The sequence below is a fragment of the Dermochelys coriacea genome, chromosome 13 (assembly GCF_009764565.3).
Source record: "Dermochelys coriacea isolate rDerCor1 chromosome 13, rDerCor1.pri.v4, whole genome shotgun sequence".
NCBI classification, from domain to species: Eukaryota; Metazoa; Chordata; order Testudines; family Dermochelyidae; genus Dermochelys; species Dermochelys coriacea.
In genome coordinates, this window is record NC_050080.1 from 34,326,769 (window position 1) to 34,348,324 (window position 21,556).

At 52.2% G+C, this 21,556-nt stretch overlaps 1 protein-coding gene across 1 annotated transcript; it reads left to right on the forward strand.

Moving 5' to 3' along the window:
- Positions 1–626: 626 nt before the first annotated feature.
- Positions 627–3,269, forward strand: LOC119842202 (granzyme H-like). Its single transcript, XM_043496150.1, has 3 exons — positions 627–694; positions 1,054–1,183; positions 2,792–3,269. The coding sequence occupies exons 1-3, from the start codon at positions 627–629 to the stop codon at positions 2,939–2,941; spliced, it is 348 nt and encodes a 115-aa protein (XP_043352085.1). The 3' UTR covers positions 2,942–3,269.
- The last annotated feature ends 18,287 nt before the right edge of the window (positions 3,270–21,556 follow it).

The window sequence follows — 21,556 nt, forward strand, 5'->3', positions numbered from 1 at the left end:
ACACCTTGTGAGGTATCATCTAAAAACACATAATTGGCTGCTCATTATTGTCCTAGTTAAATATGTGTGGCAACATTAAAGTAAAGTTATAAGATTCCACTCTCTGGTGTTACTAAAACATGTGGCAAAACTAGAGAGAAAGCCAGGTGTAAACAAGGCTGATGGGCCATCAGGTGCTAAGTGGCCACTCTTTGGCAGGAAAGTGGGCAGGGGCAAAAAAATCTACATTTTAGCAAAGAAATAGAATGGATGTCCCGACAACAGAAAAGGCCTGTCACCTTTTTCCCAGCTCCTCTCTCTCTCTCTGTCCCTCGATTGACTGCATGACACGGGACAAAGGAAGCAGCCATTAAACAGAAGGGGTCCTGGCCTAAGAAGTTGGCCAGTAATTCTATTGAGAGCACATGGTGAGAAAATCTTTGCTTTGAATTTAACCTAGTTTGTTAAACTAGGCACCAATTGAGTTTAATCTTTGTTGTTCTTGTAACCATTCCTGACCTTTATGCCTTGTGACTCAGACTCCCTTGAAATCTCTCTCTGGGTAGTTAATGAACTTGGTTTATTGTTTTACCTGATCCAGTGTGTTGGAACTGAAGTGGCTGGGAAACTCCAGTTGGGGCAATGGGATGTGCGGAGGGCTGTTAGTGAAGAAAGACTTTGTCCTGACAGCTGCTCACTGCAGCTGTATTGCGGGGTAAGTGGGGACAGGGAATGAGACCCAGCCCTGTGGGGTGGTGCCCCAGGAGGCCCTAGAGCTCTCAGTTCCCAGATTTCAGGGAGGAGAGATCAGGATAGGGACTGGGACACAGGGTAGCAGTGCAGGGCCCTCACTCCTAGGGGGCCCCAAAGTTCCAAGCTCCTGTGGGGAAAGATTGGGACAGGAAATGGGACCCAGGTGCCCAGGATGGTAGAGTAGGCCCCTCAGCGGCCCCACAGCTCTGAGCTGCCAAGCTGGGAGAGATTGGGACAGGGAAAGGAACCCAGGCGTTCCCCCAGCTCCCAGCTGGGTCAGTCTCCTTCCTCCTTAGTGGCACTTTATTCCCCATTTAATAGCAACATCACAGTCGGAGCCCACAATGTCCACGAGCCGGAGGAAACCCAGCAGCGCCTGCGTGTGCAACACATCATCCCCCACCCAGAATTCACCAGAGACCCCCTCACCAATGACCTCCTGCTTCTGCAGGTACCGGGAATCCCACCCTGAGCTTTGATGCAGACAGCTGCAATGCGAGGGTGCCCCTCTAGGGATGCTGAATGTCGCCCACACTGACAGGACGGGGGCTGTATCCTGGACAGCAGCGACTCTGGAAGGGACTTCGGGGTCATGATGGAAATTAGCCCAGCACAAGGCTGGAGCTAAGCAGGCAGATGCCATCCTTGGGTGTGTAAACCAAGAGATAGCAAGTAAGAGCAGGGAGATGGGTTTCCCTCGGGATATGGCCATGGGGAGACCACGACTGCAGCCTTTGGCCACCTCTGGTGTGAACACCTCACACAGCATGTTGGCAAATTGGAACGAGCTCCAAAAATGGTCCGAGATCTGGGAATGCGGCCTGGCAGAGAGATGTCCATGGAGATCGACCTCCTGAGGTTACTGTAGGTGAGAAGAGGACTTGACCACAGGCTGTAGGACTCTCCATGCGGAAGGCTTTCTGAGGGTAGGGGGCTCTTCAGCCTCGCTGTCCTAGGCAGGACTAGATCGGCTGACCAGGAGCTGATGCCAGACAAATTTGGGCTAGAAATCTGGCTTGGGTTTGTATCAGGAGGAAAATAACCATTGGAACAACTGAGCTAGAGATGTGATGGATTCTCCATCCCTTGGAGTCCTTACGCTGAGGTGGGACATCTCTTCCCATTAGCCTTGCCTTAGCTCAACCAGATCGTATGGGCTGGATGTTCATCCAGTCTAGCACCCTCTACGTGCCACTAGTCCAGGTCTGTAGCTTCCTACCAGCCGACCTTTCCGGTTCAGTCCCCCGCAGAGTCACTTCCAGTCCCCGCTATCCCCTGGCCTGCTTCTACCATCTCCTGCTGCATCTCCTCCACGCTGCTGTTCCCTCTCCAGTCCTAGCTCCTCCTGCACCTTCTCAGGTCCCCCACAGCCTTCCCTGCCTGAGCTGGAGGGGTATCTGCTCCCCAGACTAACTCCTTCCTGGGTGTCCCGGAGTGGGTCCTAAGGGGAGGTTTTCACACTGACCCCCAGCCAAGCAGCCAGGCTGATCCCAAACCCTTTCTCTCCCCCCGTCGTAGCTGGAGAAGAAGGTGGAGGTGACGGAGGAGGTGAAGCTGCTCAACTTGCCCTCAGCTCATTCCACTCCGAAGGCGGAGGAGAAGTGCCTGGTAGCCAGATGGGGGCTCACTAGCCCGAATGCCATTATGCCCCCTAGATCCCTGCACGATGTGCAAGTGCCGGTGCTGGATAAGAACACATGCGCCATGTATTATCCTGGCTGCAAGCATGCTGTGTGCAGGGACCCCCTTCGACAGGGGATCGGCTTACATGGTGAATATCCATCCCACCCTCCTGAGCCCGCCAGTCCCCGCCCTGGGGCCAGATGGGAGCCAGGGCCCCCTAGAGGGGAAAGGTCTCGTGTCCCATTCCCCACCCCTGAGCCAGCCAGTGCCCTGCCCTGAGGTTGGATCAGAGATAGCGCTCCCTAGAGGGGACAGGCCCCATGTCCCATTCCTCCTTCTGATCAGTCTCAACCTTTTCTTTCCTGTCACATTACCGCAAGTATTTTGGTGACTGATTTATCCTCTAACACTCCTCCTTTCTCTCTTGTGTTTGAAGGGGGATTCTGGGGGTCTCCTGGTGTGTAACAGGCTACCCCAGGGCATTGTCTCCTATGGACAAGTGAACGTTTCTCCACCTGCAATACACTCACGGATTGCTAAATTCATCCCATGGATTAGGCGACAGATGCGCTTCTTCCAGCAGTAATTAAGACACACACCAAGAGAGAAGTACATTGCCCATGGACCTCATGTCCCTGTTTGAAACAGAGTTCTCCAAATAGTCTTTCTTAGGGTTTTAGACTGCTGCCCATCACCGTAGTATCTAGGCGCTATATTATTAATGTTAAACTGGAAAGTGACAGTGGCTGCCTTCGAGCAGGTCTCTGATATATTGTTAGGCTTGGAAGGATTCGATTTTTATTGGCAAATGTCGGTAAACATCAATTTAGCTGCTCACACACAAACCGATGGAAAAATATGTCCATTGAAAATCATCGACATTTACAGCTAGGCAAAGTAAGGAAAATGCTGCTTGAGAACGGCTCTGTTTGATTTCAGGATATGTACTTCATATATTTTGACATGTGATGTTGACCATTTTGTGCTTTAACCGTTATAAAGTGTTGACTTTGTGAATCTAAACATCTATTCTAATGAAATAACTATTGTCGGGCAGCCCCCCATTGTGTGTCATCCCCACAATTTCCTGCAGCTGTGAAAATGTAAATCAATAAAAATTGGGGAAAAAAATGCTTAAAATAAACATAGTTATTATCTGCTGAAACACGAAACAAATACAAATTGAATTTTGTCAAGTCTACCTGTGGACAATCACAGGCCTGGTTGAAAACAATGGATGTGCAAAGCAGTCTTCTTTCAGCCTCAGTGGAAGGAGCAATTAAATGCCGCTTTATATAGTGATTGCTGGAAACAATAGAAGCCACTGCCGCAGGCCTTGGGCTGCACAGCAAGGCCTGAGAAGTGCTAAATCAGCGAGAATAAGAGGAGGTTTCCCAGTGGCTGATTGCAAACACAATGGCAGGGAGGATTGATTTTTTTTACAGTGCATTTCTTTGCTTTTTTGGTTGGTTGGGTGTTGCAAACTCTTGCAATTTGATCACAAATTTCTGATGAGTTGTTTCTAAAGGATCCTGCTTCTGGAGTCATATGATTTTCATTTTCACATTACAAATAAATTTCTAGCCCTTGTGGTTGAAAATGGGACCTCTGCAGGGTCAGAAAAAAATCTGAAGGCTAAGAAAAAGAACCCAACATTTATTTGTTGATTAAAAATTTCATTTATTTTTTGGATCTGACTCATGAGTTTTGAACAATTGGGGTTGGTCCTGCTAAAATTCTCTGCTATTATTTATTAGGTGTATTACGGTAATGCCTAGCCACCCCAGTCATGGCCAAGGACCCCATTGGGCCGGGTGGGCTCACTGGGCAATAGGAAGCCAGGAAACATGTGAGAACCTACGTGGCCTATTTGACACTAAGAAAAGGAAGGAAGAGGAAATTCCACTGTGCAGAGCTCCTGATCTGTGAAGACTTTGTCATTGCGACAGTACTGATCTTCATAGGGAGAGACCAGAAAGGTGTCCTAGGGGTCATCAGAGCGTGGTGTTAGGCAAAAAGATTATTTTCCCCAAGAATCAGGCAGGCACAGACAATACTGAAGGAGGTTTATTCACGGTACCGGGAAGACTGATAAACAGCTTCAAAAATATGGTGCCATAGTGGCCAGTTATATACATTCTCTTGTCAATTCATTTGCATTTGTACATACAGAGACAGACATTATTACAAGTCTAGAGAGTAATCTGAACAAAGATAAAGTAGGAACAGCACGTACATATAGAGGTCATCCTGATTACATCAATTATCTATGGCTACCTTGTGGGGGAAAGAGGCAGGGTGAGGGGGAGAGGTAGGGATGCGTGCTTATAGATATCCGGTGGGCTGTGGAGGGAGGGTTTGTTCTGTTCTAAGAGCTGAGTTCCTGGGAAGACATTTGACCATATAAGTTTAGCAAGTGTATACAGTTATCCGTGTTCTCGGGCTACTGAAGCACTCCTGCTTGATCTGCAGTTTCTGTCTTAGCTGTTAGCTAAATTTTAACTCTTTCCTGACAGTGGGCTGGTCGAAGCTGGTGCCCCAAATAAGGGAAAGGCCCCGTGCCCCATTCCCACCCACCCCCAACCAGTCAATCCTCCTCCCTAGAACTGGTTCTGGGCCCGTGCCCACCAGAGGGGAAAGACCCCGTGTGCCCTTCCCCAACCTCGCTGCCAGCAAACGCAGGTGCATACAGAGCGGCTGGAGCCCAGTGACTGATTTCATCCCTGCCTGGACTAGGGGCAGCTGGGGCGGCAGCGTTTAACCCCTGTGTGGCTGGGGCTCCCCCGCCTGGATGACAAGGCCCAGATGGGAATTAAAGACACCCGGGGACAGTACTTCATGCATCCGGGCCTAGATCCTGGACCATGGAGCTCAGCTACTATAGTAAAAAGCTCGTGCCAGCGAGAGCAGATGGTCGGACAGCCTGTGCAGCAGCAGAATGGTGTAGACACGTCCTCGCTGCCCGCAGCCTGCTGCTGAGTACCCTCCTGCTAGCTGGCCAATTCTTGGGGGCCAATTCTGCATTTTCAGAAGCTATCTCGCCAGGCGTCCTGCCTACAAGGATTATTACAATAGCGTGGGGGGTGTGGACACTGGGGTCCAGCCTGTCACAGCAGGTCTGGGGATGGACAACTCTGGGTCATATCAACCATGCTTTGAAGTCCCTCCAGATGTGGCTGTTGTCTCCTCGGACCCACTCGACCAACACTAAAGCCATTGAGCCAACTTCTACCAGGAACCAGAGGCTGAGAGGCATGAAAGTGATGGGGCCAAAGTCAGCTGGGATGTAAACACCATCAAGGATAGTGCAGGGTTTTGGCCCCTGTGCTGCCTCCATCCCCTGAGGCTGAGATGAGTCAGCCTTAGTCATATTCACCCTTAGACGGGCGAGATGCCAGGGCAGCGGAGATGCCCCATTGCACTCACGGGCCGGCAAGATGCAGAGCACGGGCTTGCTCCAAGTCAGTTCCAGGCATGCACGGCTCCAGATGCACTTAACTCCGGGGTTCACGGTTCCAGATGTGCAGAGCCACAGAGTTGCATGTCTCCAGCTGTGCATGTCTCCTGTGGTGCAGGGTTCCCGAGGAGGATGGCTCCAGAGGTGCCTATCTCCAGGGGTGCACAGTTCCAGATGTGCACAGCTCCCACATGCACCATGAACAACGGGCCCTGCCCCAGAGACAGGAAGACCCAGGAGTGCCCAACACTGTGGGTCCACAGGACTCAGAGCCTAGAGCTGCTCCTCTGTGGGTCCCACTAGCAAGCCAGGCCCTGGCTGGCATCTCCAATTTCCTGCCAGCAGCTGCTGAGGCGCTAACCAGGGGCCCGTTCCCCAAACAGACGCTGCCCAGGTTGCTCCTTCCCCTGCTGCTGGGGCCTTTTTCTTGCCACCTAGGGCTTGGGCTGGGGTGCACAGGGGAGGAGGGGAATTTGGGTCTGTGGGGAGCGAAGCCCACGCCCCTGGCACTAAGCTGCTGCAGGGGGCTGGAGAAGGGCACTGTCCAGGCAGGGTGGCCAAGAGGATCCCAGCCAAGTGGGGGCTGGGGCCTGGGGCTGGAGGTGAAGGCCGTGCACCCCAGCAGCTCTCCCTCCCTCCCTCTGCCCCTGGAGACGGGAACCTGGTGCTCTCTGTGGGGTTCCTGGGCAGCAGGATCTAGCCCTGATAGCAGCTCGCTGAGAGCCAGGGTCAGAGTGGGACATGGAGCTGGGACCCCCCAGGCCCCTCCCATCTCCCCGATTGGGGGGGGCAGGCTGGGGGGTCCCTGCAGGTCCCATGAAGGGCTGGAGATGGAGGGGGGTACACTTCCCTCACGCTGTCCCGATGGCCAACCTGACTCCCAGCCCTTTGCAGGGAGATCACAGGCAGGGCTCCCCCAATGCCAGCCAGCAGGAGGGCACCCAACTGTGGGGCAGATCCCCCACCTGGACTGCAGGCGGTGGGGACATGTCTACACCATCCAGCTGCTGCAGGGACCATCCGTCTGCTCTCGCCGGTACAAGCTCCTGAGTGTAACAGCTGAGCTCTGTGGTCCAGGGGCTTGAAAAGGATCTCAGATCTGGGTGGACGAGTATCTCCCTGCTTGCCACCCTCTTCCCCTGTTACTGTCACTGCCAGCTGGTGTCCTCTGGGATTCAGATCCAGCTCCATGAAATACCGTCCCCAGGTGTCTTTAATTTCCTCCAGGGTCTTGTCACCCAGACAGGGGAGCCGCAGCCACTGAGGGGTTAAATGCTGCTGTCCCAGCTGCCCCGAGCCCATGCAGGGGGGAAAATCAGTCACTGGAATCCAGCTGCTCTGTATGCACCTGCGTTTGCTGGCAGTGAGGTTGGGGAAGGGGGCATGGGGCATACTTGGAGGAGTCTGTGTGTGTGTGGAGGGGGTTGGTTGGCACACACCAGATCCACTCGCCATATGGGTCCAGAAGATGATAGTCATGACAGCCAACGGCCTCTGCTTACCACCCCACAGACAGGATCCGACCCTGAGGTTTCCTGCCCCCCAGGCAGGTCTATAAACACCCCAGGGCTGCGTCAGGAGCACCCTCCCTGTCCCCACGCAGACGCTGACGATGCTGCTGCTCCTGCTCCCCGTGGCAGTTCTCCTGCACCCCGGGGCTCCTGCTGGTGAGTCTGCGGAGGGCAGCAGCCCACCAGAGAGCAGTTTGAACCCACCGAACCAGTCCAGGCAGCTCAGTCACGTGGGAGGGGCCCTTCTTAAGGGCAGGAGACTCGGATAAGGCACCAGCAACTGCCCAGGACCCAGCTGGGCACCCTTTCGGATGGTGATCTGCAGGAGCTGGTCCCAGCAGAAATCCCCTGAGACAGAGACCCAGTGACAGATGGTTCCCCCTTAGTCACAGGCCAGCGGGTCCCGCCACAGCCCAGAGCCATCACTGGGGGCCCTGGGGTTACAGAAGCGGCAGCTGGTATCACCAAGGGGGCGGCTAACCTTGCTCTCTGCTAGACCCCCAACCTCCCTTCAGCCTAAATCTCTAGGGCCGGGGGTGTCCACCAAGGGAGATGGGAAGCTCAGCCCCACACCAAGCCCTACATGAGAAACTTGGAATGGAACTGACGGGGGGTCCTGATCCCAGAGGACTTTGTGCCGCCAGCCGCCCACTCTGACTCTGTGTAAGTCCCTCTCCCTGGAGCCCGGGAGAAAGGGGGCTCCCAGCCCACAGACTTCTTCGGGACTTCCAACATTTTCCCCCTTCTGCGTCAAGATGAAACCAAGTATGTGGGGTGGGGTGGGGTAGAGACCCCCCCCATTGTCCCAAGGATTGGAGCAGTCTTCTGGGAGCTGGGAGACCTGTTTTAACCCCCTCCAAAAAATGGGAGCAGGGACTCAAACCCACAACTGGCACCTCCCTAGTGAGGACTAGACCCACTGAGCTATGCTTCACTGGGTACAAATAATTAGCTTGTCACTGGGCCAAAGCGAGCGCGAATGACTCTGCAGCCCAGTGGTCAGCACACCCACTTGGGACGGGGAGACCCAGGGTCCAGACCCCTGCTCCAGTGACCAGTGACCTTATCCACAGTAGAACGGCTTCAGCAGGAGAGATTCAGCGAGACCCCCACAGGCTGTCCCCTGGCTCCATGACTGGGTGTGGGGAGCCCTGCTGTAAATAACTGGGAACTGCGGTCTCCCAAACACACACCAGGGGACAGATGTGGAGTCAGGTCCCTTAAAACCCATCCGGAAGGTGTCAGGCACCACGGGGATGGGCGCGGTGCAGGAACAGACCAGGGTGCGCTGTGACGCCCAGAGGCAGAGAGTGGATGGGCATGGAGTGGAGGGAGGAGTGGGCAAGGGGGGGGGCGATGCACCAATTCACACAGAGCACCTTTCCTGTCTGGATCAGCGCAGAGCCCTGGGCCAGCAGCCGAAAATGGGGTAGGTGGGAGGCAGGTGGGGGGCAGGCAGCCGGGTGGGGAGAGGGTCTGGAATGGGAGCTGTGCTCCCTCCCCCATGTCACCGCAATCAGTCTCTGCTCTTCAGCCACATCACCCCCATGCTCACCGCCCGCAAGACCAGCTGGTGGTCCCAGAGCCGCCCACGGATCCGAGTGCATCTGAAGAGTCACCATCAGGTCTGTATCAACTGGCTATGCGCCAAAGCCAAGGAGTTCCTGCTGCAAGTACCCAGGGGGCAGTGGGGATGCTGCATTCACAGCAGATGGGAGCCAGAACCGGCCCCAACTCCACTGCTGTCAGGGGTGACTCCGGATTGACACCCCAGGGAGCTGAGAGCAGAATCTCAGTAAAAGAGTGAAAAGAAGATTATGGACTCTTGGGTTCTGTCCCCGGCTCTGGGAGGGGAGTGGGGTCTAGTAGATAGAGTAGGTGAGGCTGGGAGCCAGAATTCCTGGGTTCTCTCCCCAGGTCAGGGAGGGCAATGGGGTCTAGTAGATGGAGCCAGGGGCTGGGAGCCAGGACTCCTGGGTTCCCTCCCCAGCTCTGGGAGGGGAGTGGGATCTAGTGATTAGAGCAGGGGGGAATGGAGTCAGGCCATAATTGCCAGACTAGTCAAATTGACACTGGCACCTGGGGTTGTGGCTAGGGTGACCAGATAGCAAGTGTGAAAAATCGGGACAGGAGGTGGGGGGTAATTGGCACCTATATAAGAAAAAGCCCCAAATATCAGGACTCTCCCTATAAAATCAGGACATCTGGTCACCCAAGTTGTGGCCAACATTCTCCACGGAGGTTTAGGGGACCTAGGTTTTGTTCTGATGCCCAGAGGCAGAGAGCGGACGGGCATGGAGGGGAGGGAGGAGTGGGTGAGGGGGGGCAGACACACTATTTTGCACAGGCAATCGGCCATGCACAGAGCGTCCTGTAGCTGAGCGTACGCCTGCCTGGATCAGCGCAGAACCCCGGGCTGAGAATGGGACTGTGACAGGTTTCACTTGCCGCAAGAGCGCCTCCTCCTGGCCAGGCTCAGAACAGCAGCTCCCTCTCATATGGCGCCCACTCCCATCACTGCGATGGTCTCTCTTCCCAACTCAATCCTCTGCTAGGTCACTATAGGAACCCCCCTTCCAGGTGGTACCTCCAAACTTTCTGTGCCACATCCTGCCCGCCCTCCATCCACACTGGGATCCTGCCCAGGGACCCTATAACCAGCAGCCAAGGTCTACCCAGGCCTCCTCCTTGCAGCTTCTTCCTACCCTGCTTTCTCAGGCTTTATATACATGCAATGACCCAAACCCTTCTTCCCTTCTCTGCTCCCAGAGGAACTTCCTCCCTTTATAATCCTGTCCCAGCTCCTCCCACAGCAGGGCTTCACCAGCAATTAATGTTTATCAATCCCTAGGTCCCCCATCAGTTGCAGCTCTGCAGGTTAATTGTCCTCTTTTGGGCCCACTTTCACTCCTAATTTCAGGGCTGGTGTGGGGCAAACACGCCATTCTGGGCGCAAAAGGGGGACAGGCAGCAGGATGGGGAGATGGTCTGGAACTGAGGGCTGTGCTCCCCTCCCCCATGGCACCCCATGAGCGTCTGCCTGGCATTCTCAGCACCTGCAAGGCTGACCGGCTGGAACGAAGCCAGCCGTGGATCCAGGGGTGCCGGAGGAATTGCCATGCGGTCTGACCTGTATCCCTGAGCCACATGCCAAGGATCTCCTGCTGCTGCAGGTACCAGGGGAGGAGGTAAACACTGAATTCACAGCAGATGGGAAACAGAACTGGCCCGGCCCCAGTGTGCTCAGGGGTGACTCTGGATTGACCAGGGGGAGGAGCTGGGAGCAGAAGCCTGCCTGGACCCCACTGCAATCTGGGCTGACTCTGGATTGACCCTGCATCTGAAGAAGTGGGTTTTTTACCCATGAAAGCTTATGCTGAAATAAATCTGTCAGTCTTTAGGGTGCCACTGGACTTCTCATTGTTTCTGTGGATTGACCCTGTCCCTTAGCCTCCCCCATTCCCTCCCAGACCCATCCCTGCCCCCGCTTCCCCTTGTGCCTCCCACACCTCACATCACCCCTCCCTGCCCCCATTAACCCCTCTCCCCCCTGCCCCCTTCACTCTCCCTGTTCCTGCCCCATCCTCTGCCCCCCATCTCCCCCACCCCCCTCCCCATCCCTCCCCCAAGCCCGCCCTCTGAACTGGCGCTGGGCTCTGAGCCTGGCCACTGGCCGCGAAGGGGTTAACCAGGGATCGTGTCAGTGTTCCGGGAATCAGAGGAGCAGCCGTGTTAGTCTGTAGTCGCAAAAAAGAACAGGAGGACTCGTGGCACCTTAGAGGCTAACACATTTATTTGAGCCTAAGCTTTCGTGAGCTACAGCTCACTGCATCGGCTGTTCCGGGAATGAGGCGCGGGCCCTTTAAATCCCAGCCGCGCCCCTCTCCCCACTTCCTTCCCGGCCTAGGGAGCTGCGCATGCGTGTCTGGGCCTGGAAAGCCGGGGGCCGGAGCGTCCCTCCACGCGCATGCGCACCCAGCCTCTGGCCGTGCGGGTGCCAGTGGGTGGGTGGAGCGCGCTGCGGGGGTGGGCTGGCTGGTTGGGTGGCAGGGAGCAGCAATTAAGCGATGCGTTAATTGCAGGGCTAATGCGTTTGTGCGTGTCCCCCAGAGCCGGGGTTTAGATGTGTATCCGGTTTGGGAGCTGAGCTTCCCCCAGCCGTGGGGAGATGGGGCTGGCACGAAAGCTCCCTTCCCCCCCCAACCCCCACAAAGTTTCCTCGTGGGCTAGCAGGGGCTGCAGGTCGGGGCTGAGGGGCAGCGGCATGGCTGGGCACCATCTGCATGGGTGCAGTGGGGTGGGAGCCCTAGGGGCATTGGCCCATGGGATAGTCCCTACCCTGTGGGGGAACTGGTGCCTACCCCTTGCTGAGCTCTAAGACTCTGATCCAGGCATCTCTCCAGCTCTGCCGGGTGAGATTCCTCGATTCCAAGGCCAGATGGGATCATAGTGACCCCCCTGGTCTGATCTCCAGGGTAATATAGGCCAGGAGACTGCCCCAATGTAATTGCTCGTGTGGCTGTGTGTCTAACAGCCCCGATCTTGATGTAAAACTTGTCAGCTGTGGAGAATCCACCCATGATCCTTGGCAAGGTGTCCCAATGGCTAGTTACCCTCAGCTGTAAAAATGGATGCCTTATTCCCAGTCTGAATTTGTCTCGCTTCAACTTCCAGCCCTTGGATCTTGTTAGACCTTTCTCTGCTAGACTGAAGAGCCCATTATTCAATAGTTGTTACCCATGTAGGTATTTACAGACTGTGACCAAGTTACCCCCAAGCCTTCTCTTCATTAGGCTAAGCAGATTGAGCTTTGAGAGTCTGTTACTATAAGGCAGGTTTTCTGATCCTTTAGTAAGTCTCGTGGCACCTCTCTCCAATTTACCAACATCCCTCCTGGATTGTGGGCACCAGAACTGGATGCTATTCCAGCAGTGCCAAATACAGAGGTCAAATAACCTCCCTGCTCCTACTGGAGATTCCCTGTTTCTGCATCCCAGGATGGCATTAGCTCTTTTGGCCGCAGCATCACACTGGAAGCTCATGTTCAGCTGATTATCAACCATGTCCCCCAAATCTTTTTCCGAGTCCCTGCTTCCCAGGATACAGAGTCCCCATCCTGTAAATACGGCTGATGTTCTCTGTTCACAAGTGTATGTGTTTACATGAAGCCATATTAAAGCACGTATTGTTTGCTTGCATCCTTTTTCCAAGCAATCCAGATGGCTGTGTATCAGTGACCTGTCTTCTTCGGCGTTCACCGCTTCCCCAATTTCTGTGTCCTCTGAAAACTTTAGCAGTGATGAGTTTGTTTTCTTGCAGGTCATTGGTAAAAGGGGCCTCAGGGAGTTAAGGGCCAAACTCCCAGTGACCTGGGCACCTAACTCCCCTGGGTGCCTTTGAAATGGTCTTCTGGAGAGAGAGATCTCAGTGAGGCAGAGGTTGGATGGATGGAGAGGCGTTTGCCCAACAGATCAGGACGTCGGGATCGATCCCTCTCGGCCAAGGGCCCGTGTGTCCATCCTGGCTAAGGGGACACCACTCTGATGTGAGGGGAACCAACAACAGAATCCCTCATGCAGCCGAGTTCACTGGGTCTGAGCAGTGTCCAGATACTGTCTCTAGTCTCGGCCTCCAGTGCGCTCCAGGGTGCAGACTCCGTGTATGGTGCCCCTCTCTGGCTGTGGGACTCCGCAGTCCAAGCACCTAGTGCCAGTCGCCCATGTCCCCCGTGGGTTATGCACACGCTCCTCAGAGCTGCACCCAAACTAAGGACCCTGGCTCACTGCTTCAACCCCTTCCAGGACACAGTTCCAACTGTCAAGGAGGCTCCTGTTCTGTAACAGTAGCTCCTGCCAGGCCTGACAAACTCATTACACCTACCATCCCGCTTTCGTGGTAGTCCTTCACCGGTGCAGTCATTCAAGGTCTCTAATAAAGGTTTACACCTTGTTGATCTTAATGAATGGGCCAGCTGTGCGTAGGGCTGTTATTTAAGGTGCTGTGTCTATAGACTGGAACTATGATTAATAGGCAGCAGGTTTAAAACAAAAGGAAATCTCTTTTTCACACAACGCACAGTCAACCTGTGGAAATCCTTGCTAGAGGATGTTGTGAAGGCCAAGACTATAACATGGTTCAAAAAAGAACTAGATAAGTTCATGGAAGATAGGTCCATCAATGGCTATTAGACAGGATGGGCAGGGATGGCGTCCCTAGCCTCTGTTTGCCAGAAGCTGGGAATGGGTGACAAGGGATGGGTCACTTGCTGATTACCTGTTCTGTTCATTCCCTCTGGGGGACCTGGCATTGGCCACTGTCGGAAGACAGGATACTGGGCTAGATGGACCTTTCGTCTGACCAAGTATGGCCCTTCTTATGTTAAAGTCTGTCACCAACCAAAGAGGAAAAACAAGTTTTTTGCCAAAGACTGTATATTCACCTCTCTGCCTTGGCTCCCATGCGAATTAAGCATTGTAAACTACTAAAGGTAGGACAGGCAGGCAGTAACAGGTTTAATCTGCAGCAAGGGAGATTCAGGTTAGATAGTAGGGAAACCTTTCTAATTCTCAAGGTAGTTAAGCTCTGGAACCGGCTCCTAAGGGAGGTTGTGGAATCCCTGTTGTTGGAGGTGTTTAAGAACTGGTTGGACAAACACCTGTCAGGACTAGCCTAGGTTTATTTATTCTGACCTCTCAAGGTCCCTTCCAGCCCAACATCTTTTGGCTTGGAGAAGAGGGAACTCAGATAAGAATGGCCATACTGTGTCAGACCAAAGGTCCATCTGGCCCAGTATCCTGTCTTCTAACAGTGAGCAATGCCAGGTGCCCCAGAAGGAATGAGCACAACAGATAAACATCAACTGATCCATCCCCTGTCGCCCATTCCCAGCTTCTAGCAAACAGAGGCTAGGGATGCTTCAGAGCCCGGTTTTGCATAAGTGGGGTCAAACTTAAAAAAACTTTTGATTAAGATCTAGTGGAGGTCGGCCAGCCAAGGTGCTGTGCCTGCTCCCTGGAGAAAGGTCGCTCATCCATCTGAGTAATACAAGTCATTTCACTGCAAGCCCTGCTCTCGGGAGCCAAGTTTCAGCCTCAGATTTTTTGAGGCTGCCTAAGGGACTGAGACGTCTGATTCTCATTAATTTGAATTTCATGAAACAATGTTGAATTAATTTATCCTGGCAAAGGGCTTTTGGTGAAGTTTTCCAGAAAAGACAGTGATTAATTCCTGCTCCCAACTGTGGTTAACAGTCCATGTATTACACAGGAAAGACAATGTTGAGTGTTTCAAAAGTTTGGCACTTTTCAGGGAGCCATGACCCCAGGAAGACTGGAGCCTTAATCCAGCAGACCACTTGGTGACACTGCTGGCTGCCGAATCAACCCCATGCCTCTTGTGGGCAGCAGGGGAAGCCCAGGTTCGGGAGATGGGGGGGGGGAGGGGAGAAATCAGGGATGGTTCCCAGCAGCAGGGGAGGTGGGTGATGTGGAGAATACAGGTCCAACAATAAGGGTCCCACGACTAACTTTGTGCCAACAAACACGTGGAAAGAGTGATCCAGTGGATATATATATTGAAGAGCAACTAGCCAAAGACTTCAAAAGTCTCATCGGGGCTGAAGGGTGTTAGCCACATTCAGCAGCAAGCAGTGTGGGGGTGGAGAAAGTCCCACAGGCTGCAGAGCTACCCCAGCTTGGCTCTGGATATGCCTGGCCCAAGCTGTACATGCTATTGCCCCACTTTGGGCCATTCCTTGCCCCATGGGCGGCCTTCTCTCCAGCATGTTTAGTGGGGTGTAGAGTCATCGAAATGTCAAGCTGGAAGGGACCTCAAGATATCAAGTCCAGCACTGAGGCAGAATCAAGCTCTGATGGGTTTGTCTAACCTGGGCTTAAAAACTTTCAGTGATGGCGTTTCCACAACCTCCCATGGGAGCCTGTTCCAGAGCTTAACTACCCTGAGAGTTAGAAAGTTTTCCCAAATATCTAACCTGAATCTCCCTTGCTGCAGGTTAAGTCCATAACTTCTTGTCCTACCATCAGTGGACAAGGAGAACAACTGAACGCTGTTCTCTTTAGAACAGCCCTTCACAGATTTGCAGGCTGGTATCAGGTCCGCCTCAGCCTTCTTTTCTCAAGATTAACATCCCCATTTTTTTTAACCTGCCCTCACAGGTCAGGTTTTCTAACCCTTTGATGGTTGTTTTTTTGCTCTCCTCTGGGCTTCTTTTAATTTATCCACCACTTTCTGAAAGCGTTCTGTCCAGGAGGGCAGAAGAAATGATCCACTGGTCCTGCCTGGCCGTCATCTCTACAAACCTCTCTGCAGCAGCGAGATAAACACCTTTCCACCTTCACAGCATTTCCTTCTCTTTCTTCAGGGCAGTACTGTTAAACAGAGTCTGGCTCCTAATGTGTAACCAATGCCCCGAGGTTTGCTCACTGTTTGGGAGGCATGAGCCCTAAGTGTTGTCAGTTACGCTGCGTGTTATTGCACTGCTCGGTCCGATGGATCCCAGCTGGAGCCCTGGCCCCATTGACTCCAGCAGAGCTCCGGCCAATTGACTTCAGCTGGTGATGTGGCCCACAGGCTTGGGGAGAGGGGTGGGGAAGGGGACCCGGGGCCTTTCCCCTCTAGGGGGTGCCAGCTCCCATCCGGCCCCAGGGCAGGGACTGGCTGGTTCGCAGGGGTTGAGAATCTCATACAGCAGTCTCCCAGCCTCATCAAGGGCTTTCTCAGAAACGTTGCTATCACAGACCCTACAATCTCTGAGCCATCCCCCTGACCCTGCTCTTGCTGAGACCCTTGAGAAAGACCAAAGGGCCGAGTTCCCATCTGCAGCTGAGATGAGACAGGGTTAACCACAGCTTCCACCACCACAGCACCTAGCTGGGGAGGGGTGAGGGACAGCTGAGACTCTAGTATTAGCAGGTAACTCTCCTCCCCCAGCCCAGTTCCAGATGTGTCCACATGTGCCCAGAGGTGCCTGTTGCCAGAGGCTGCAGGCTCCAGGTGCTGAGCATCCCCAGATGTTGCCCAGTTGTGGTGAGGATGTGACTGAGCCGGGCTCGGCTCTTTCCCCCACCTGCTCAGCAGTGCCTCCAGAGAGCTACCCAGCAGCTGAGTCTGACCCTGAGGTTTCCTGTCCCCAGCCCAAGCCATGGCTAAAAGACCCCCAGGACTGAGTCAGACTCACCTTCTCTGTTCCAGTGCCAACAATGCTGCTGCTGCTTCTGCTGCCCACAGCTGTCCTCTTGCCACTCAGGGCTCAAGCTGGTGAGTGCTGGGGGGAATGGTGACCCTAGCCTGCTGAAAAGGATCCAGGGGTACAAATTGATCACAAACGGATCACAAACTGAATAGGAGTCAACACCATGGTGCAGGTTCAAAAAAGGCTAATATCATTCTGGGATGTATTAACAGGCCATGATCCCCATCATGGGAGGTTTCCAAGAACAAACAGGTTGGACAAACCCGTCTGGTACAATCTAGTTTTACTTGGTCCTTGATGACCTTGAAAAGTCCCTTCCTGCCCCACGTGTCTATGGTTCTATATTCCCTTCCCCTCCTACAGGTGGGGTTAGAACCCAGAAAAGAGCCACATAAAACACGTCAGCCTGGGAGCCCATGATATCAGCTGGCCTGAGCGAAGCGATCAGCAAATGGGCATGTGCTGCAGCCATCGCCATCCGCGGTTAGGGTCGCCAAGTTGGGTCGGACATACTCCTGGAGGATTCCTCTCATGACATGATCTTTAATTAAAGATTAATCTGTAATTCTTGGTGTCTGCAGGATAATCCTGGAGGGTTGGCAGCCCTCTCCCCAATAGGCCAAGACAATTAGAGCCAACGTCTCAGCCTGCTGCAGTTAGGTACCAGCCCTGCCCAGTAATTCCATCTAACCTCCTGGCCCTGACTGGCTCGGAGGACTTCCCTAGGGCCAACGGGCTCAGAGGGAGAGAGCGCAGCATGTGTGACTCCATCTGAAGCAGCAGCCAGCAGGAACGTCCTTACTAGGAGGACATGCTGAGTTTCTGCTCCAGGACAGTTGGGCCAGAGGGCAGAGCTGAACCTGCCTATGGAGCCTGTCCTCTGCTGCAGGCTGGTAGCCCTGGGCAGCACCACATGGGGGAGAGGCATTTGCTTAGCCATGCCCCCCGACATCCTGCAGGGGGTGGGCCTGAACGTGATGGTGCATATTGCCCTGTGGTGATGCTGCGTGTGGGGAATCCCCAGGAGATGGCGCTTGTTACATCCCATCTGACAACAAGTGCTTTTCCTTTTCTTTTGCAGGGAAAAAGAGCCACCCGATTATTTTTTTTTTTTAAATCTCATGATTTTTAAGCCCATCTATCATTTTAGGGGGGATAGGGGGGTCTGGCTCATGCACAGCTGGGGCTATGGCACGCACAGCCAGGGGCTTTGCACAGATTGGGCTGCAGTATTAACTGAGCTTTTGTTCCCATGCTCTGATCTTGCTGAGCCAGCCAGCCCCCAGCATAGGGGCTAGATTGGAGCTGGTGGCCTTTAGCGGGGAAAGGGCTCTTTCCCCTCTGTCCTGTAGTAGGTGACTTCTGGGTACTCTTCTGGCTCTGTCAATCTGTTTCTTCATTTCAGCAGGTGGGTATTGTAGTTGTAAGAATGCATGATAGAGATCTTGTAGGTGTTTGTCTCTGTCTGAGGGGTTGGAGCAAATGCGGTTATATCGTAGAGCTTGGCTGTAGACAATGGATCGTGTGGTATGATCTGGATGAAAGCTAGAGGCATGTAGGTAGGAATAGCGGTCAGTAGGTTTCTGATATAAGGTGGTGTTTATGTGACCATCGAGTATTAGCACCGTAGTATCCAGGAAGTGGATCTCTTGTGTGGACTGATCCAGGCTGAGGTTGATGGTGGGATGGAAATTGTTGAAATCATGGTGGAATTCCTCAAGGGCTTCTTTTCCATGGGTCCAGATGATGAAGATGTCATCAATGTAGCGCAAGTAGAGTAGCGGTGTTAGGGGACGAGAGCTGAGGAAGCGTTGTTCTAAGTCAGCCATAAAAATGTTGGCATACTGTGGAGCCATGCGGGTATCCATCGCAGTGCCGCTGATTTGAAGGTCTACATTGTCCCCAAATGTGAAATAGTTATGGGTGAGGACAAAGTCACAAAGTTCAGCCACCAGGTTAGCTGTGACATTATCGGGGATACTGTTCCTGACGGCTTGTAGTCCATCTTTGTGTGGAATGTTGGTGTAGAGGCTTCTACATCCATAGTGGCTAGGATGGTGTTTTTATGAAGGTCACCAATGGATTGTAGTTTCCTCAGGAAGTCAGTGGTGTCTCATAGATAGCTGGGAGTGCTGGTAACGTAGGGCCTGAGGAGGGAGTCTACATAGCCAGACAATCCTGCTGTCAGGGTGCCAATGCCTGAGATGATGGGCATCCAGGATTTCCAGGTTTATGGATCTTGGGTAGCAGATAGAATACCCCAGGTTGGGGTTCCAGGGGTGTGTCTGTGTGGATTTGTTCTTGTGCTTTTTCAGGGAGTTTCTTGAGCAAATGCTGTAGTTTCTTTTGGTAACTCTCAGTGGGATCAGAGGGTAATGGCTTGTAGAAAGTGATGTTGGAGAGCTGCCTAGTAGCCTCTTGTTCATATTCTGACCTATTCATGATGATGACAGCACCTCCTTTGTCAGCCTTTTTGATTATGATGTCAGAGTTGTTTCTGAGGCTGTGGATGGCATTGTGTTCTGCACGGCTGAGGTTATGGGGCAAGTGATGCTGCTTTTCCACAATTTGAGCCCGTGCACGTTGGCAGAAGCACTCTATGTAGAAGTCCAGTCTGCTGTTTCGACCTTCAGGAGGAGTCCACCCAGACAAACACCTACAAGATCTCTATCATGCATTCTTACAACTACAATACCCACCTGCTGAAGTGAAGAAACAGATTGACAGAGCCAGGAGAGTACCCAGAAGTCACCTACTACAGGACAGGTCCAACAAAGAAAATAACAGAACGCCACTAGCCATCACCTTCAGCCCCCAACTAAAACCTCTCCAACGCATCATCAAGGATCTACAACCGATCCTGAAGGACGATCCATCTCTCTCACAGATCTTGGGAGACAAGCCAGTCCTTGCTTACAGACAGCCCCCCACCCTGAAGCAAATACTCACCCAGCAACCACACACCACACAACAGAACCACCAACCCAGGAACCTATCCTGGCAACAAAGCCCGTTGCCAACTCTGTCCACATATCTATTCAGGGGACACCATCATAGGGCCTAATCACATCAGCCACACTATCAGAGGCTCGTTCACCTGTGCATCTGCCAATGTGATATATGCCATCATGTACCAGCAATGCCCCTCTGCCATGTACATTGGTCAAACTGGACAGTCTCTACATAAAAGAATAAATGGACACAAATCAGATGTCAAGAATTATAACATTCAAAAACCAGTCAGAGAACACTTCAATCTCTCCGGTTACTCGATTCCAGACGTTAGGGTGGCTATCCTTCAACAAAAAAACTTCAAAAACAGACTCCAACGAAAGACTGCTGAATTGGAATTAATTTGCAAACTGGATACAATTAACTTAAGCTTGAATAGAGACTGGGAATGGATGAATCATTACACAAAGTAAAACTATTTCCCCATGTTATCCCCCCCCCCAACCCCCACTGTTCCTCAGACGTTCTTGTCAACTGCTGGAAATGGCCCACCTTGATTATCACTACAAAAGGTTTTCTTCCTCCCCCTTCCCGCTCTCCTGCAGGTAATAGCTCATCTTAAGTGATCACTCTCCTTACAGTGTGTATGGTAACACCTATTGTTTCATGTTCTCTGTGTATATAAATCTCCCCACTGTATTTTCCATTGAATGCATCCGATGAAGTGAGCTGTAGTTCACGAAAGCTTATGCTCAGATAAATTTGTTAGTCTCTAAGGTGCCACAAGTCTTCCTGTTCTTTTTGTGGATACAGACTAACACGGCGGCTACTCTGAAACTAGACAATATTTGAGGCCTTGCCTAGCTGCCATGAGGAGAGGGCGGGATGATATGAGTCAGCTCCCTTCTTTTGTTCAGTCCTGTTTAATTACTAAGAATGTCCACACGTCCTGTTTCCCTGAACACAGTAGGAACAAACAGCAGCTGACAGGTGCTGTTTGTATCCCAGATATTATAGGGATAACAGAAACATGGTGGAATAGTAGTCATGAGTGGTCTACAGGTATTGAAGGGTATGTGCTGTTTAGGAAAGACAGAAATAAAGGTAAAGGTGGTGGAGTAGCATTGTATATCAATGATGAGGTAGAATGTAAAGAAATAAGAAGCAATGCAATAGATAAGACAGAGGCCGTCTGGGCAAAAATTACATTGGGGAAGATAACTAGTAGGGCCTCTCCTATGATAGTGCTTGGGGTGTGCTATAGACCTCCGGGATCTAATTTGGATATGGATAGAGTCCTTTTTAATGTTTTTAATAAAGTAAATACTAATGGAAACTGCGTGATCATGGGAAACTTTAACTTCCCAGATATAGACTGGAGGACCAGTGCTAGTAATAATAATAGGGCTCAGATTTTCCTAGATGCGATTGCTGATGGATTCCTTCATCAAGTAGTTGCTGAACCAACTAGAGGGGATGCCATTTTAGATTTAATTTTGGTGAGTAGCGAGGACCTCATAGAAGAAATGGTTGTAGGGGATAATCTTGGCTCAAATGATTATGAGCTAATTCAGTTCAAACTGAATGGAAGGATTAACAAAAATAAATCTGCAACTAGTGTTTTTGATTTCAAAAGGGCTGACTTTCAAAAATTAAGGAAATTAGTTAGGGAAGTGGATTGGACTGAAGAATTTATGGATCTAAAGGTAGAGGAGGCCTGGGATTACTTTAAATCAAAGCTGCAGAAGCTATCAGAAGCCTGTATCCCAAGAAAGGGGAAAAAATTCATAGGCAGGAGTTGTAGACCAAGCTGGATGAGCAAGCATCTTAGAGAGGTGATTAAGAAGAAGCAGAAAGCATACAGGGAGTGGAAGATGGGAGGGATCAGCAAGGAAAGCTACCTTATTGAGGTCAGAACATGTAGGGATAAAGTGAGACAGGCTAAAAGTCGAGTCGAGTTGGACCTTGCAAAGGGAATTAAAACCAATAGTAAAAGATTCTATAGCCATATAAATAAGAAGAAAACTAAGAAAGAAGAAGTGGGGCCGCTAAACACTGAGGATGGAGTGG